Genomic DNA, 15,712 nt, shown 5'->3' with positions numbered 1-15,712 from the left:
GTTTGAAGACCTGGATTAGTTTTTAAAAAATTATTACTTTAGTCTACATCGTGATAACAAAGTGTTTACTCTTAGATAAAGTTGAGTCTTATCAGGAAGGAACAAACTGACTTGTAAAAAAAGACACAGCAGCAAAATTTCCCCGACAGTTTATTGTCACAGGTCTGATGGTTTATGAACAAATAAACTTATATTTAACAATGTACCAGAATGTAAAGTGAAATCTACAAGTTATTATCAACACTGAACTGGATGATCACGTCGATCTGTAACTGCTGAACGTGGACAACAGGCCATCTGTATCATCTGATGCCACATCAGATCCTTCAGTGTTCTAATAAACTGTAACTGTAAGTGAATCATTTTTTAGTAATAACCTGATTTTATGTAATCAGGTGTGTAAACCAGATCAGACTGTAGAAAGCAGCACGTTGTTCGTTGAACAGGTGTAGAAATAAAAAAATGGAAAAATAAGACACTGTTGTTTTAGCAGCATTAAGTGTTGAAGTTACTTGTTATTCTCATCACTGTCAAACTCCCTTAATTTTTACTTTTATATACTATTATTCCACCCATCATTTCCATTTGACTAGAAAAAACATAGAAAACCATGGACCTCTTTCTGTACTGAACACAGATGACTGAGATGAAACTGATCCAACACAGTTTGTCATATTTACTTATAAAAAGTCCCTTCAGGTCAGTTTCTACACTGATGATCCTCTGCTGTTTTCTCCAGTTTGAGGTGTTTGTCCATCAGTCAGCTGACAGTTGAACTGGTCTCTGAAGGCATCCAGCAGGTGAGGGATGGTTTCTTCCACGCTGACGTCTCTCTGCAGCTCAACGCTCAGCGACGTTACTCCTTTGCCTTCGATACCACACGGCACGATGTGGCTAAACCACGACATGTCAGTGTTACAGTTGAGAGCTAAACCGTGAGATGTGATATATCGACCACAGTGGATTCCTGAAAATGACAAGAACACAACGTTCACACTACTGATGTTACATATGATACTGAGGCTCTGAAGCTTGTGTTGAGTACTGTCTAGAGTCTTTACCTTCTAGACAGACGTTCATTTTCATATCTTTTTTGTGTAGTTGTGTAACAGCAGTGGTTTTCACACATTGTAAACATAACATTGCTCCATCTATCTATTATATAGACAGAGGAGACTTTTACATTAATGTTCCTGAAGCTTTAATTAATAACCTTCAGAACTGATGCATGCTCACATCAGTTTCATGAATTACTGTTTTTAGACAGTGAATTCTGCTGCTGCTTTATAAAACCTGACAGACCACATTAAAATAAATTTAAGGTCACAGGTGATTAAACTGACTGTGTGTATAAGACAAAGGCTGAGATAACATCAAGTCGTTAACGTTACAAGATTCAAGTTTAATCTCTGCATGTGTTTGTGCTGCTGGACTCTCTTTGTTAATCTGACTTCATTCACTTCAGACTTGTGCTGAAACAAAAATGTTTCAGGTTGTTTTTATGTGAAAGTGACTCAGGTGTTTTATTCAGATACAAGACTAATGTGTTAAATGAATTAAATCATTACTATGGAGAGATGCAGGTCTGAAAGGAGCTAGAGCTGAATACAGTTGTATCGACAGCAGTAAAGTTGTGTTGTTGTACCGATGGCACAGATTTTGTTGTCTCCGACCCAAACTCCAGTGTGAGGCGACGTTGACGCTTCGATACCAAATCTGCTGCAGACGGAGATGATGGTTTTCTCCAGCTCACAGACATACCAACGAACACTCTGAGAGAATACAACAAAGATTAAAAACATGTCCAGTGACATCACATGATATTAAACTCCAGAACAGATCAGCTCAGACCTTCTTGAAGCTGCCCAGGTTCAGGACCGGATAGCAGACCAGCTGTCCCGGCCCGTGGAAGGTGATGAGTCCTCCTCGGTTGGTTCGATGGACGTCAGCCCCAAGCAAGCAGAGTTTGTCAAGCAGGGGGGCGGGGTAAGGTTTGTGGCGGATCCCGGTGGTATATACTGGTGGGTGCTGACACAGCAGCAGAGTATGAGCTGGACCGGACCGGTGCTGGTTCACATAGAACTGCTGCACCTGCAGAGCCTCCTGGTAGGTGATCAGGCCCAGACGGACCACCTCCACCACTGGCCTGATGCCCTGCATCCAGGACTGGGACCAGACCAGGATCCAGGGATCAACAGCCTGACATTAACAGACAGACTTTCAGTCAAATCAGGTGTGTTAACATAGTTCTTGTAGTTCTGAGGGTTTTGTGTTACAGAATCAGTTTCATTATACATTTCAATATAGATTTGACTGTGTATACAGCCTATGGAAAATAACTAACTGAGATTAAACCTTAAACTGCAGCACTGACCTCAGTGACAGATGCAACACAAACTGCACAGTCTGAAGGTAAAATCACTGTTACGGTAATAACAGTTACGACATTAAATCAGTTCAGATCCGTTTAAATCAGTTAAAATTATTTTTAATTCCGTTTAAATCTGTTTAATTTCTGATTTTATACCTCTCTGCCTTCACAGATCACCTCTCAGAGGTCCTGCGTCGCCATTGCTGTTATTTTTTTTCTTCTTCCACGGTCAAAAGTCTATTTCCGGTTTGTGCCACTCGAAAAATAAAACCTTTCACAATAAAGTTTTGATCGTTAATTTTCCCACATCGTTACCCGACTTTGTTTCATATTATATCTTATTTGATCTGAAGTTCATGGAATTAGTAATTTAATTTTCATGACTATCAGTATTTCTATTGAGTTTTTATTTCTCAGGAAGTCATGGCACTTAGTTGTTACATGCAGCAAAAACTCACGTCTCAACAATTATGAAATTATTATAAATATATTACCTTTTCAACACCGATTTTAGTTCACATCTTACTGTGAAAATCTGACCTAATTCACGTGTATTAACGAAGATAAAGTGCACTTTTTTCTGATACTCAGATACTTGATTTTTATGTTTAGTCCATGTACCTGATAAGTTGTTCGAACGTGAAACCGTTCACGCATTTATTACTTTGAAGGACATATCTCGTACTTCCGGTTATTAATTATGACCTTTGATACCTTCAGTTTCAAATCAAAAAGGAAATGTTTTTACCATACGGTCCATAGTTTTTACCTTATCTTGTCTATGGTTTTTACAGACGCAGCAATGCTTTAGATTATAGATTTTATCAACAGTAAATGAAATTATTTCTGAAGTCCGAAAAAAAACCCCATTTCTTTAAATACTCTCAAATATTTAATTTTGCATTTCCTAATATTTGTAATGTCCTCTTATCTTATTTAAAGAAAAATAATTCAAGTTTTAATGATAAAAATTAAATAATTTGTTTTGAAGTTTAACCCAGAAGAGGCTCGCGCCGTGTTGTGGCTCAGCAGTTGGCGGGCTGCACGCACGTCCACTCTGTGCTCGCGCCTGTTCCGGCGGCGGCAGGGCGGGGTTTGTTTTGAGAGCGGACCGGAGAGAGAAGACTCAATAGGGAAGATGGCGACCGCAGGGTCCGCCGATCGGCCTGGCAGACCGGCCAGCGTCGCTGCCGGCAGGTCCCGGTCCGGGTCCGGACCTGGAGCTGGGTGCGGGTCAGGGTCCGGGTCCGGATCCGGGTCCAGCCCGCCGGAGACCGAGGTGACCAAGTGCGCGGCGTGCGTGGGGGCACAGCCCGGCAGCAGTTCGCCCTGCGGACACCCGGCCTGTCCGCTCTGCCTGGCCCGGAGACAGTCCGGCAGCGAGGAGCAGCTCCGGAGGAGGAGTGACCCCGAGAGGAGCAGTAGCAGGACGGGCAGGAGGGACTGCGACAGCCGGAGAGGTCGGTGTGTTTACCGGCCAAACTACAGCTCACGTTCCGCTGTGTCAGCACCGCAGCTGGGTTTTTGTTTTAAAAACCAACCGCAAGCAAAAACAGCAAAACAGCCAGAGTTTAACAGCGTTTAGTTTAACTTCGTTCAAGTTTAGTTTGAGGAGGCCCGAAGGTTCATTAATGTCTGACAGGTAAAACTGACCCTGATTCAGTTTAGAGAAAATAACATGACTCCGTTTTACTGACACTTTGAAGGCGGACTTAAAATTGGATTTATTCTTATGGAGTTTTGTATTAAACTGCTGGATCAGATGCTGACCTCCAGTCAGCTCAGTTATTCACAAATCTGATAATCAATGAGTTGATCAGAAAAACAAACCTGAAGAGACACACATGAACACTGAAGATACTGTTTTTAAATCTGTTTTATCCATAGAGATGTACAGAGTTTGCAGACTGCAGTTAGAATTGAACAGTTTTATAGTTTTTGGTCAGATTTGAAATCAGGTCTAGAGTCTGTGGACTTGCCCAGGCTTGTACAGCTGTAGGAGGAGCTGGTTCACTATAGTATTAGCACTATATCTCTTCCTCCTGCATCATGTCTGTATCTGACTGTGTTTGTGTCCATTCTGATTTAATTTAACCTCAACTGTTCAGCAGCAGCCTCTGAGGTGTCTGTCTTTGTTGTTATTGGCCTAAGTTGTATTATTATTACCATTAATGTCTGTCGATGGTCCTTCGGGTGTTTATATTCAAATTAATGCTGGATGAAATGAAAGCTGTGAATCAACCTGACATCTGTTCAGTTTTGCATTGACAGTGCACCTGATGACACCTGTTAGACGGGTGTTAATTCAACTCATTCATTCCTGAGAACATAAAATACTACTTTCACCTCAGAAGTCTTTTATGACAGGACGGGCACCGAATCTGTTTTTTTTTTGGCACAGACTGAAATGTTTCTGATGTCTGGTCAGATGATTCTTTGATCAGTTTTTTTTCTGAGCTCTCTGGTGTTTTGTCTCTTCAGATTTCTTCGTCTCTCCTGCTTTCATCCCAAAGTCTGCAGAGCTTTTATCAGGCCTGACTGGAAAGCACAGGGTGAGTCACAGTTACTGCTGGGTTTGTTAAAGGGACAGATAATCCATGAACAACACTTAACAATAACCAATAACAGGTTATTAGTTTCAAATCACAGGAGGTGGTGGGCTGGCAGATTATCAGCAGGTCTCGAAAAAAGCATTTCAGTTTCCTCAAAAAGGCCTTAGAAGGTTTTAAAATGTCTTAAATGATTTTACAAAGGTCTTAAATATTCTTCATCAGTCTGCTGTAAACAGTAATGTTAGTTATAAACAGTTTTTAAGTGATTTTCTTAAAAAGTGGTTGGAAATCTGATGATCTCTGGCATCAACCCTCAGGACCAACTTATTTTCTTGTTGGTGAATTCCTCCGTCCACTGTCTTCTATTTATCCAGGTCCAGGTTGATTTCAGTGGTTAATTAATGATATTAGAAAGAATTATTCTTACATGCTGCCTGAAGTACTAACAGAAACAAGTAATTCTCTGTCATTGTGAAACATGTTAACATTCATTCAGTATGATATTAAAAAGGTCTTGCATTTAACTTGGTGAACCTGCTGAAACCCTGGACTGGGTTCGGCTTTGCGTTGGTTTTTATTTAGCTACAGATCAGAGCCATTTGTTTTTCTTATGTCAAAATTTCAATTTGAAAAAGTGCAATTTTTAAATCGCCATAGTCTTAAGTCATAACTTATATAATTAATAAGCCGTATGTTTATTTGCATAAACTGGTGCTGTGTTAAGTGAAACACTATATATGTAAAATACTGCATGTGTTACCATGTAATATCTTATTAAGTGTTAACTGAAGAGGCCAGTTCTTGATATAACAACTACTCATGAGTTGGACTCGAATGTTTTAGTCTGATTTAGCTTCTGTAGGAATAAGATAAATTTGAGATTATGTTTGGTGCATTTCTGTTTTGTTTAACGCTGTAGTTTTCGTTTGTGACTGTTGTGTTTCAGTTGTTGTTGCCCGATGACAGAGAAGAATTCAGGAGAAGAAACTCTCTGGTCTGTAAAGATGAATCAGTCCGACGTGATGAAGAGACTGTAAGTCTGACAGGAGTCTGACAGTAACATCAGTTTTTTAAAACTAAAAGAAATATTTACTTTTACATTGCAGTTCAGATATATGGGATTCATGATTCACTCACGTTTCCTTTAAAAAGCAAGTACAGACTCATTTAAGTTAAATGTTAAATGTTCTATAAAATATATGAAGTTCTTTATTTCCAGCTCAGTGTTTCCGTTTGGATCCCTTCAGCTTGCACCGCCTCAAATGTTTTCTTAAAATCGTTGTTTTTTTTCTCAGGGAGTTCTGTCAGACTCTGAGAACGAGGAGCCGATCAGCAGGAGGATCAGAAACATCTCCGCCTTCATCAGGAAAACCAAAAACTCGTCAGCCGTCACTGGGTGAGCAGAATGAGAGAAACTAGGAACATTATGTTTGTTATTTATCTTATTTTTAAACCTGTCAGACCATCTGATGGGAGTTTACCTACACACCTGTGAGCTTCATCAGACGCACAGGAAAGAACACAGGAGGTCTGCGTTCGTTCACACAGAACAAAATATAAACACAAGCACAACCGAACGTCTGCCACCGTGTTTGCTTTTTGATGCGACCACTGGGAGTCGCCAAAGTTGAACACTTTCAAGTGCCTGCCTCTTGGGGCCTTAACTCTCGACCGTAGAAGCTCCTCTAACAAACGGGAGTTTCGGTGCTATGACCTGTGTTTTTCTTCTTCAGTGGTTCTCAGAGGAGTCGAAGTTGCACTGACCCAGTGGAGGACAGAGGAGGGAAACTGAAGGTCACCACCCAGCCGGCCATGATGGACCGGGTACGACACCAAAACGTACATGGTTATACATGTACAGAATAAATTTAGGACCTATGTTTACTCCATTATTGCTTACGAACTAAATGGATTTCTCCTTTTTTTTTATTAACATTTAATATTGCGTCTGGATATTAGAGAAGCCGACTGAATAATCTCCACCCAAAGCAGCTGAATATTCAGTGGACTGGGAGAATTGTGATTTGGGTTCTGTGTTCTGTATGAACACATCTTAAAAGCTCCTCTCCCTCTGGTCTCATTTTCTAAACTGTGTTTCTGTTCCTCCCCATCTGTCAGGTTGGTATCAGTCACAGCTACACAGCAGGAATCCTCCTCTCCTCTGAGAACAGTCGCTCCGTCTCGGCCCCGATCACCGCTCCTGACAGGAGGCTCACCTGGCGAGCCGTGGTCACATCGTCGTCATCCTCGTTGACTCCTCTGGTCCTCCCTCCGCCCCGACCCGAGCGCTCCATCAGCCCCGAGAGCAACGACAGCATCTCGGAGGAGCTCAACCACTTCAAACCCATCGTCTGCTCTCCGTGCACGCCGCCCAAACGGCTACCGGACGGCCGTCTGATGGAGCCCACCATCGTCAAGTCCACACCCAGGAATCTGACCCGCGGCCTGCAGAAGGCCACCACCTACGAAGCCAGTCCTGCCGTGCTGCAGAAGTGGAGGCAGATCGAGCTGGATCGCCAAAGCCTCAAAGTGAACTCCAAGGCCACGCTGACAAGTCCTGTCACCGAGCTCCAAACCAAGTCCGGCGGGGGGGAGGACGCCGCAAAGACTCATCAGTCTGCTGCAGGAGACGGAGTGATGTCCAACAACAAGAGGAAGCTGCTGTTTGATCCACCAGCCGGAGATACGGACAATTTCCAGAAACAGTCTGTAAAGATCCGGGTCCCTGCGATCCGCTACAGCAGCGAGGCGACTTTCAGAGGAAGTTCAGACTTTGAGTCAACAGTCACCGCCCCTGAATCCTGCAGTGGAGGCGCGTTATTTAGTCGAAAACAATCGTTCTCGCCGTACACTAAAAACTCTGGTTTCCAGTCGTGTAAATTAGTGCCAAAGGACTCACAGAGTCCCAGGAAGGAGTCCGACAGTAGCATCCACAACCAGTCTACCTCAAGGAGGGGCAAGAAGAGGAAGCAGAAGACCAAACACCTGGACTCAGAGCGCGACTCTGACCTGAAGAGGAGCCGGCCCGTCAGCCAGGAGGCCTTCGACGAGCGGTACATCCGTCAGATCCAGCAGGAGCGTCAGGACCGGGTGCTCGCCCTGAAGCTGCAGAGACAGTTTGACCTGGAGAACCAGACCATCAACCATAGGAGGAGCCCCGACAAGTACTTCCTGCGGTCCTGGATGTCCAATCAGAACCGCAGGAGACGCGGCCTGAGGAGATCCCGACGAATCAACAAGAAACACTAGAGAGGAGTCATCTGCTGACTCAGCACTTAGACAGACAGGAAGAGGTTCATATATGCAAAGTGATGAAAGGTGAAGGTTTAACGAAAGGTATGAATGTTTTTACACGACCATCGTCTCAACAGCATTCTGACTTTATTTCAAGTGCAGTTGTGATAAAAATCCAGAACCCGTACGTTTCTTCCAAACCTTATTTTTTCACCAGCAAATCACCAAAAACTGAGCTCGCAGAGAAAAAGATGGAAACGATCATCAGCTGCAGCCCGAACCTTTTTTACCGCAAACAGTCCAACGAAGGCAACCACATAAACACAAACGCTCATCAGATTTACCCACAGTCTGAGCATCGTTCTGAGCTCAGTGCGACCTGGAACTGTTTGTTGATCAGGCTGAAGAACCGGTCTGAGGGGTCAGCGTGGACTCTGAGAACCACAGAGGGACGTTTGGATTTATGTTCCAAATTTTACAGATTAAATGATGATTGAAAAAATAAAAATCAGCAGACCAGTTTGAACAGGAAAACTGGTGCATAGACGTGAGGACAAAACCATCTGAGAAAAGTTCAGCAGTTCAGTTTAATATTTGTCTTTGAATTCACTGTCCAACCAGACAGGCTGCCGCCTTTTAATGAGCAGTTAACGATTATTTTCATTGTTGCTGCTAAAAAAAAATTCCAATTAATTAATTAATTAACTATAATGTAAGACAAGAAAAAGCAGCAAATTCTTACATTTGAGAAGTTGGAACCATCAAATGATTAATAGTGGTCCATTAATCATCTGTCAGTGGACTAATTGAATATTTGCTGCAGCTCTGGTGTGTTTCAGAAGTGTTCTGGTTTCTAAAACCAGTACCAGAGACTCTCAAGGTTCTTCAGATTTCATGTTATGTGTAGAACAAGGATTCAGGTTCCTGCAGTGGAACAGAGCTAAATGACTAAATCTGAAAACTGCCTGAAAGAGTTGATCGATAATCAAAATAGTTGCTGATTATTTTTCTGTTGTTGGGGTCAGGGTTCAGGGATTTTGACACAAGATCAGGAACAGCATTGATGCAGGACCTGCTTCAGCTGATGATGCATCTGAGTGGTAGATCAGATGATCTGCAGGTGATTGGCCGTGGGTCGTTCACCCGGTGCAGCTGCTGCTCTCGTTAAAGATGGAAATGCTGAGAGGATTTTAGGTGAAGAATCTGTTTGTTACGGTTTTATCCTCCCAAACGTGTCCGGAAATCTTTATTTTTATCGCAGCTCCAGGACACTACAAATAAACGTATATCATACGTGCTGAGTCCTGTGGGGAGTTCAGAGTTCAGCTGACCTTCAAGTGTTTGGACTGTAGGAGGAAACAGAACCAAACAGTTGGGTTCGAAACCTTCTAGACCTGGACCCAGTCTGGTTCTGGGCCGATTTTAAACTTCGATAACTGATGAGGCCTTTTCCTGCTTCCAACATGGACCTTTTTCACCAGCTGTTCACGTTTCTCCATCAGTCGACACCCGAGGAACCGAGGATGATGTGACGTTTCTGCTATAAGAACCATCAGAGACATAAACTTCTCCCAGTACAGTTACTGGTCCATCTCTGCCGCTGACGGTCTTCCAGTCCGAACATTTGTCAGACGTTTTTTTTCTGGGTATCGACCCTCAACATTGTGAAGCTGTGGATGGAGTCTTCTCCATGACTGCTGAGGTTCATGGGTACTGTAGTCCAAACTACACTGAAGGAGGAAAAACCTGATTTATCTGGGGGGCTTTTTACCTGCAGACCAGTATGGACCAGAACAGTGTGGATCAGGAGACTCTGTGGTTCGCGTCGTTACTCTCCAGGAGAGAAAAGTTATGTGACTGGATGAGCTTTTTTGGTTTTTAGGGTCATGATTAAATAACACAGCTAAAAAAAGGACTAAGAGAAGGACGGGTCATTGTCGTCAGTGTTTGATTTTTAAGTTTTACATCAGAAGCCGTATTCACATTATTTGATTGGTGCAGAGTGGACACAGTTTCAGCACAGCTTATTGTTGATTTAACCTTGAAAGTTCTGGATCAAGACCTCCAGGATTCAGAACTGTGAAGCTGTTTTCAGCTAAACTGAAAATAGTACATTTTGGTGAGCTGCGCTAATGCTAAGAGGCGAAAGCTCATTTATTTTAAATTAAAATTAATGTTTAAAAAGAGTTTGAATTAATGAGTCTGTGTTCAAACTGCAGCTGTTTGTTTGACTTCCTGTTTCCAGCTGTTGCAGAGAGCTGCCCAGACTTCTGCACCAAACTCCACTCACAAAACAGACCATTAAATGTTGTTTATCTGTTAAAACTCCAGTCAGTTTGACAACAGACGCATTGGTTAATTTGTAATATATAACTCAGTAGACATAGTAGTGCAGGAAGTAGGGTTTTTTCCCCCCATTTTTACTTTATTAGAAACAAGGAAAAAGCTGCACATTTGGATCAGCCATCTTTGATGTTTTGAGTTCTGACACTGATGTTAGAAACACCGACTTTCTTCCAGAATTTCTGTGTAAGATGCATAAAATGGCATTCCTCTGAATTGTATGTAACTAACTGTAATCATTTACATTCCACAACTGAATATCCTCCATTGTTTCTACAATATAATGTGAATACGGCTTTAACCTGTCACCTGCAAATCCTTGTTTCTTCACATTCCCGATGATGATTTTTCCAGATGATTTTCCAGTGTTGAGATTAATTTCCCTCCTTCCAGGCAGCCATGACAGTGTTGTCACTGATCGTTTCTGTCAGTGTGATTCATTCATTCATCATGAGGATCATGTTGTAACAGTTGGGTTTCTGTGAAGTTGTTTGAGAGTTTCTGTTCAGACTCTTTGATGTATTTTGGATGGAGCTGAAGGGCTTTTTTTTTTTGCTTTTTTTTTTTTTTTTTAACGGACGCCACACAAGCTTTACTCTCTCCAACACAGATATGCACATTTTATAAAGATGTACTAAAGCTTTCATCCTTCAGTTGATGCAGTCAAACAGCAGAGTGTTGAGGTTGGGGGGGTGTTTTAATGCTGAGTGCCAAATGACCAGAGACTGTCTGATGGACGATGTTAATAGTTTATACAGTAATTCAGTAGTTTTGTATGAGAGGGGGAGGAGAGCTGAGGCTGCTGGAAGACAAACTAAAAGACCTGAGACGACTGTGTGTCCTGTCCTCTTTTAACGTTTGCACGAGACACAACGAGACTGGGAACAAAAAGGAACATGAAATCCATCGGTTCATGAAGATCCAGAAACATCCTCACCTGGAAAGTAGTTTGTTTTACATACATTTTGGTGAGAAGTCCCACCTCAGCCAGTGTACACGGACACATATACACGTATGAGTATATGAAATCACATCGTGTACACGTTGTGTCGGCCACGCGGACGCCGTTACGTCAGACGCGGTTGGCCGTTCAAATCTCTCGGAGAGCCAATCAGATGCCTCCAGGTCACAGGTGCCGTGTTTGTAGCCGAAGAGAAGATGGCTGCTGCGAGGAACGGAAAGAGTGGGCTGCTGGAGAAAGTGAGAATTAAAGTTTTATTGTTTCGATCGGCTTTAAATTAAGGTTCAGGGTTTTAGTTTCTTACGGAGGTTAAAGTGTTGGAACGGATGGACAGATCTGTGCGGGCGCGGAGGTCTGAGTCTTTCCGCCGGAGCTGGTGTTAGCTAGCTAAGCTAATGCTAGCAGGCTAAATTAAAATTATGAAACTGTGAATTTACGTAGAATAAAACTGAAGAGAAAAGAACAGAGGTGATAAAGGGGTGAAGCCGCGTTTCTGTTTGCGCTGTTTGAATGAGTCAGATTGTGTTAAAAATTGCAGCGGATCCTTCAGTTTCCTGTTTCCAGCTGTTAAACAGAGACAGCTGCTAGCACTGCTGCACCAAACTCCAAAAAGAAAACAAGCAATTTAACATTAAAACAGCACAGAGTCAGTGTTTGGCCACAGAAACAGTTTTGCTGTTTAAGAAAACACTGGTTCAACCATCCGGCCACAGTTTGCGCGTTGTAACTAAACGTTCTGTGAACACGTTAGTGCAGGAAATCGGCATGTTTGTCCGCTATTAGTTTATTTAAGTAGGTGAAGCAGCAGACCTACTCTGAGAACTCGGATTCACTCTGTTTTATTTTGACAAAACAAAATGAACCTTTGCACACATCTTCCCTCCGATGCGTAGAACTTCAGCAGATCACATTTGGAGAAAAAAAAATGTGCGGTTTCCTGCTGTTTTTCATGCCTTCCTGTACCTCGCTGTAGAGGTTCATCGGTTTTTCGTTTTCTACTTCACTGGCAAAAACGTATTTTGTTATTTGGGTTTCCTTCAGTGCTTCTGTCACAAAAATAAAGTTCACTGTAGGATCACACTTAAATCTCTGTTCTGTTTTGTTTGTGTTTGTTAGTGTAGTTAGTATATATTTACAGCTCTGTTGTCCTTTTCCTGTTGATAATGTAGATGTAGATAATGTTCCAGAAACTTTCCTCATAATAAAGGGCAGAAAGTGTATTGGTAGACCTGTTCATTAACTGATCAGAAAACATTGATCAAGCTGATTGGTCCTAATTTGGTATTGATTGTGTTTTTCAGTGGAGAATTGATGAGAAACCAGTGAAGATCGATAAATGGGATGGAGCTGCAGTGAAGAACTCTCTGGACGATGCTGCTAAAAAGGTTTGACTTTTTTTTCTAACACTGCAGGTGCTTAAAGCTTATTAAATTTAATTTGACAAACAACAGCTGAAAGTATACGGCCACGGCCTAATTAGGATCTTTTTTTTATTTGGACTTCTCTCCCAGCAGTTTTATGTTTGAATGCTGTGAAAATGTGTGTGTGTGTGTGAAGTATGGTGATAAGATGACAAATACCACCTTTATTTATTCACAGGAGTTTCACAAACGACCCTTCACTCTCACAAAACTCCAAAATCCACATTTTCCCTTTCTGATTTTGATTTGACTCCACAGAAACAGCAGAGATCAGTTTTCAACAGTAAGTTTCAGTTCTGTTCATCAGCCTTCAATAACCCCGTTGTCCTTCTGCTGCGCCCCCTGCAGGTGCTGTTGGAGAAGTACGGTTATGTGGAGAACTTTCGGCTGGTGGACGGTCGTCTGTTGATCTGTACCGTGTCCTGTTTGTTTGCCATGTTGGCTCTGGTCTGGGACTACCTTCACCCATTTCCCGAGTCCAGACCGGTCCTGGCCTGCTGTGTCATCTCATATCCTTCAGTAGCACAGGAACTTGATCAGAGTTCATCTGGTCTGATCTAACAGGACAGGACGTGGGTCGGTTTGTGTCTGTGGTGACTGGTTGGTTGTATTTTGTGTGTGTGCTGGTTTGAAGCGTACTCCATGTTCCCTAACTCGTCCTCCATCACGTACTTCATCATGATGGGCATCCTGACTCTGTACACCTCCTACAAAGAGAAGAACATCTTCCTGGTGGCCCTGCAGAAAGATCCAGCTGGGATGGATCCAGACCACACCTGGAACCTCTCCTCCTCCCTCAAACGGTCAGTCCGTCTCTCCTACCTGGGGTTATAGTTTTACGTCTGTGTTCAGTCACAGATGTGCTGCTGAATTTCGTATGCGTCGTTGAGTCGGTCTGAGTCAGTGTGCAGAGAGTAGTGCTGCTTTGTGTCCCTGATGTTGGGTCCTGACACTGTTTCTGTTTTCAGCTTTGATGACCAGTACACACTCAGAGTTTCCTTCACCGATGGAAAGTCGAAGAACTCGAGGGACATGGAGTTCACCAAATCTGTGTCGGCGTTCTTCGACGAGAACGGGACGCTGGTGATGGACCAGTTTGAGAAGTCTGTGTCCAAACTCCACGACACACTGGCCACGGACAAGAAAACAAAATAATACAGAAAAAGGTTGTTGGACCTCAACCACAGTTTGTTTTTGGTGCAGAGGGAGGATTTGAGTGATTCCTCTCTTTCAGCCACTTCAGTGGTTTTATTTTTGTTTCTTTAAAAACCAACCTGCACAGAGATGATCCATCAGCGATGGTGATGAGTCCTTTATTTTGGTTAAATTTGCAGAATCTCTGCAGGACCAGATTTTTTTTTATTCCAGGGAAAGACTAGTGTTTAAAAGTGTTTATATGTTTGAATATCAGTTAAAGAGGCATCACCTTTCACTGTGATTTAAAAAATAAATAAATATTCAACTCAAGTCCTGATGGTTTGGGCGAATTTGACTTAGACTTAACGAGCTAATAAATAAAATTTACCAGGTTCATTTAAGGTGATTTACTTCCTCTGTAACATAAATGGACCCGTCTCTGACCCCGTGTATCAGGGTGCGTCTCCCAGTCGCTCGGTAATTCATTCAGATGTCCGAGTGTCTGTGAATGCAGCACCAGGGAGGGCTTTCCAAACCGCCTCTGCTCTCAAACGCATCACTACGTTGTGATAATTAATTAGATCATTAGTTGCAGTAAAACAGACAGCTGCTGGTCGACCACGATGAACAGTGAGTCAAACCGAAGTGACCCTGCCATTGTTAGATTCTTTTTTTTTTTTTTATGTCTCCGGACTCGAACCAGGGACCACACAATCACAGATACCCTGATGGATTCTCTCTCTGCAGGTTGACTTTCACAGAGATGAACTGAGTGACCTTCCTGACAAACCGGTCCTCGTTCAGACTGTGTTTGTGGTCACGTCGGAGCTTTTTCATCCCGTCGACGGCGTCTCTGAGTCGGACTGCTGTCCCAGCTCATCATCGCTGTCGTCTGATGACATTTTCACGTTCCGCCTCGTTAGTTCTAATCTATTTTTTTCAGAGTCAGACGAAAACGTGCAGCAGCTGATTGGATAAAATCTAAACGGTTATTAACAGCTGGCTGTTGAATAAGTATTAAAACTCGTGTTTCTCCCTGGTTAAACTCAGTAACAGTTCTTAACGTCGTGCTCAGTATTTCTGTGTGGAGCCTTTAGTTTCCTCAGACTTCAGCAGGTCACGTGAACATTTCAGCTCAGTTCATGTATGATGTTAAAAAAAAAAAAAAAAAAAAAAGTGATGTCGGCAGTGGCTTGTTTTCGTACCTGGACTCAGACTCTAACTCCGACCACCTCCCTCCCGCCTGGTTCGTGAAAATATTATGATCAATGAAAACACAGTAACACACTGAAAAAGTTTTATGCATGCATTTTCTAACAGCAGGTGCAGGAACCATTGGGAGCGAAGCCACCTGTACACCTGTACATCCACATGTGTGTCAGTGGCGCGCTGATGTTGTGTCACAGGCCTGTGAAATGGGACTGCGGATGATGCTGAGCACAGGAAACCCCCCCCCCCCCCCCGCCCCTCACAGACGGACATGTTGATGCCTTACAACAGGAAGTGGACTGAATGTCGACCAAACTTTTATTTTGAATGTTTTGTACTGTGATTTGTGTCAGAGCCTTATTCTCTGTAGCTTCTGTCAGTGAAAACCAGTTTGTGAAAAATACTGAAGATGGATATTGTTACCGAAAGACAACAAAGAAATCCTGAGTGACTTTATGAATGTGGACTTTTTTGTCTTTGTGTG

General features: G+C 42.8%; 3 protein-coding genes across 3 annotated transcripts; 2 read left to right on the top strand and 1 right to left on the bottom strand.

Annotated features, from left to right (window-relative positions):
* Positions 1-144: 144 nt before the first annotated feature.
* Positions 145-2,641, bottom strand: lipt2 (lipoyl(octanoyl) transferase 2). Its single transcript, XM_041045559.1, has 4 exons — positions 2,528-2,641; positions 1,852-2,199; positions 1,646-1,772; positions 145-967 (listed from the first exon to the last, which is right to left on the bottom strand). Exons 2-4 carry the CDS (start codon positions 2,158-2,160, stop codon positions 708-710), a joined length of 696 nt encoding a protein of 231 aa, XP_040901493.1. The 5' UTR covers positions 2,161-2,199; positions 2,528-2,641; the 3' UTR covers positions 145-707.
* Positions 2,642-3,490: 849 nt separating this feature from the next.
* On the top strand, positions 3,491-11,491 carry rnf169 (ring finger protein 169). The gene is made up of 6 exons (XM_041047162.1): positions 3,491-3,831; positions 4,853-4,923; positions 5,870-5,956; positions 6,219-6,319; positions 6,657-6,747; positions 7,042-11,491. Exons 1-6 carry the CDS (start codon positions 3,510-3,512, stop codon positions 8,170-8,172), a joined length of 1,803 nt encoding a protein of 600 aa, XP_040903096.1. The 5' UTR covers positions 3,491-3,509; the 3' UTR covers positions 8,173-11,491.
* Positions 11,492-11,616: 125 nt separating this feature from the next.
* On the top strand, positions 11,617-15,684 carry spcs2 (signal peptidase complex subunit 2). Its single transcript, XM_041046562.1, has 5 exons — positions 11,617-11,700; positions 12,763-12,846; positions 13,231-13,391; positions 13,551-13,685; positions 13,851-15,684. The coding sequence occupies exons 1-5, from the start codon at positions 11,659-11,661 to the stop codon at positions 14,035-14,037; spliced, it is 609 nt and encodes a 202-aa protein (XP_040902496.1). The 5' UTR covers positions 11,617-11,658; the 3' UTR covers positions 14,038-15,684.
* Positions 15,685-15,712: the final 28 nt, after the last annotated feature.

Source organism: Toxotes jaculatrix, chromosome 9 (genome assembly GCF_017976425.1).
Source record: "Toxotes jaculatrix isolate fToxJac2 chromosome 9, fToxJac2.pri, whole genome shotgun sequence".
In the NCBI taxonomy this organism is placed as follows: Eukaryota; Metazoa; Chordata; class Actinopteri; family Toxotidae; genus Toxotes; species Toxotes jaculatrix.
Note: the sequence above shows the minus strand (reverse complement) of the source record. Positions and strands in the feature narration are given on the sequence as shown.

Coding starts and splice junctions, on each gene's coding strand:
- rnf169 (XM_041047162.1), top strand. CDS start 3,510: ATGGCGACCGCAGGGTCCGCCGATCGGCCTGGCAGACCGGCCAGCGTC. Junction 4,924..5,869: donor GCCTGACTGGAAAGCACAGG/GTGAGTCACAGT, acceptor GTTGTGTTTCAG/TTGTTGTTGCCCGATGACAG. Junction 6,320..6,656: donor AACTCGTCAGCCGTCACTGG/GTGAGCAGAATG, acceptor TTTCTTCTTCAG/TGGTTCTCAGAGGAGTCGAA.
- lipt2 (XM_041045559.1), bottom strand. CDS start 2,160: ATGCAGGGCATCAGGCCAGTGGTGGAGGTGGTCCGTCTGGGCCTGATC. Junction 1,773..1,851: donor ACCTGGGCAGCTTCAAGAAG/GTCTGAGCTGAT, acceptor GTATTCTCTCAG/AGTGTTCGTTGGTATGTCTG. Junction 968..1,645: donor CAACAAAATCTGTGCCATCG/GTACAACAACAC, acceptor TGTCATTTTCAG/GAATCCACTGTGGTCGATAT.
- spcs2 (XM_041046562.1), top strand. CDS start 11,659: ATGGCTGCTGCGAGGAACGGAAAGAGTGGGCTGCTGGAGAAA. Junction 12,847..13,230: donor TGGACGATGCTGCTAAAAAG/GTTTGACTTTTT, acceptor CGCCCCCTGCAG/GTGCTGTTGGAGAAGTACGG. Junction 13,686..13,850: donor CTCTCCTCCTCCCTCAAACG/GTCAGTCCGTCT, acceptor TTCTGTTTTCAG/CTTTGATGACCAGTACACAC.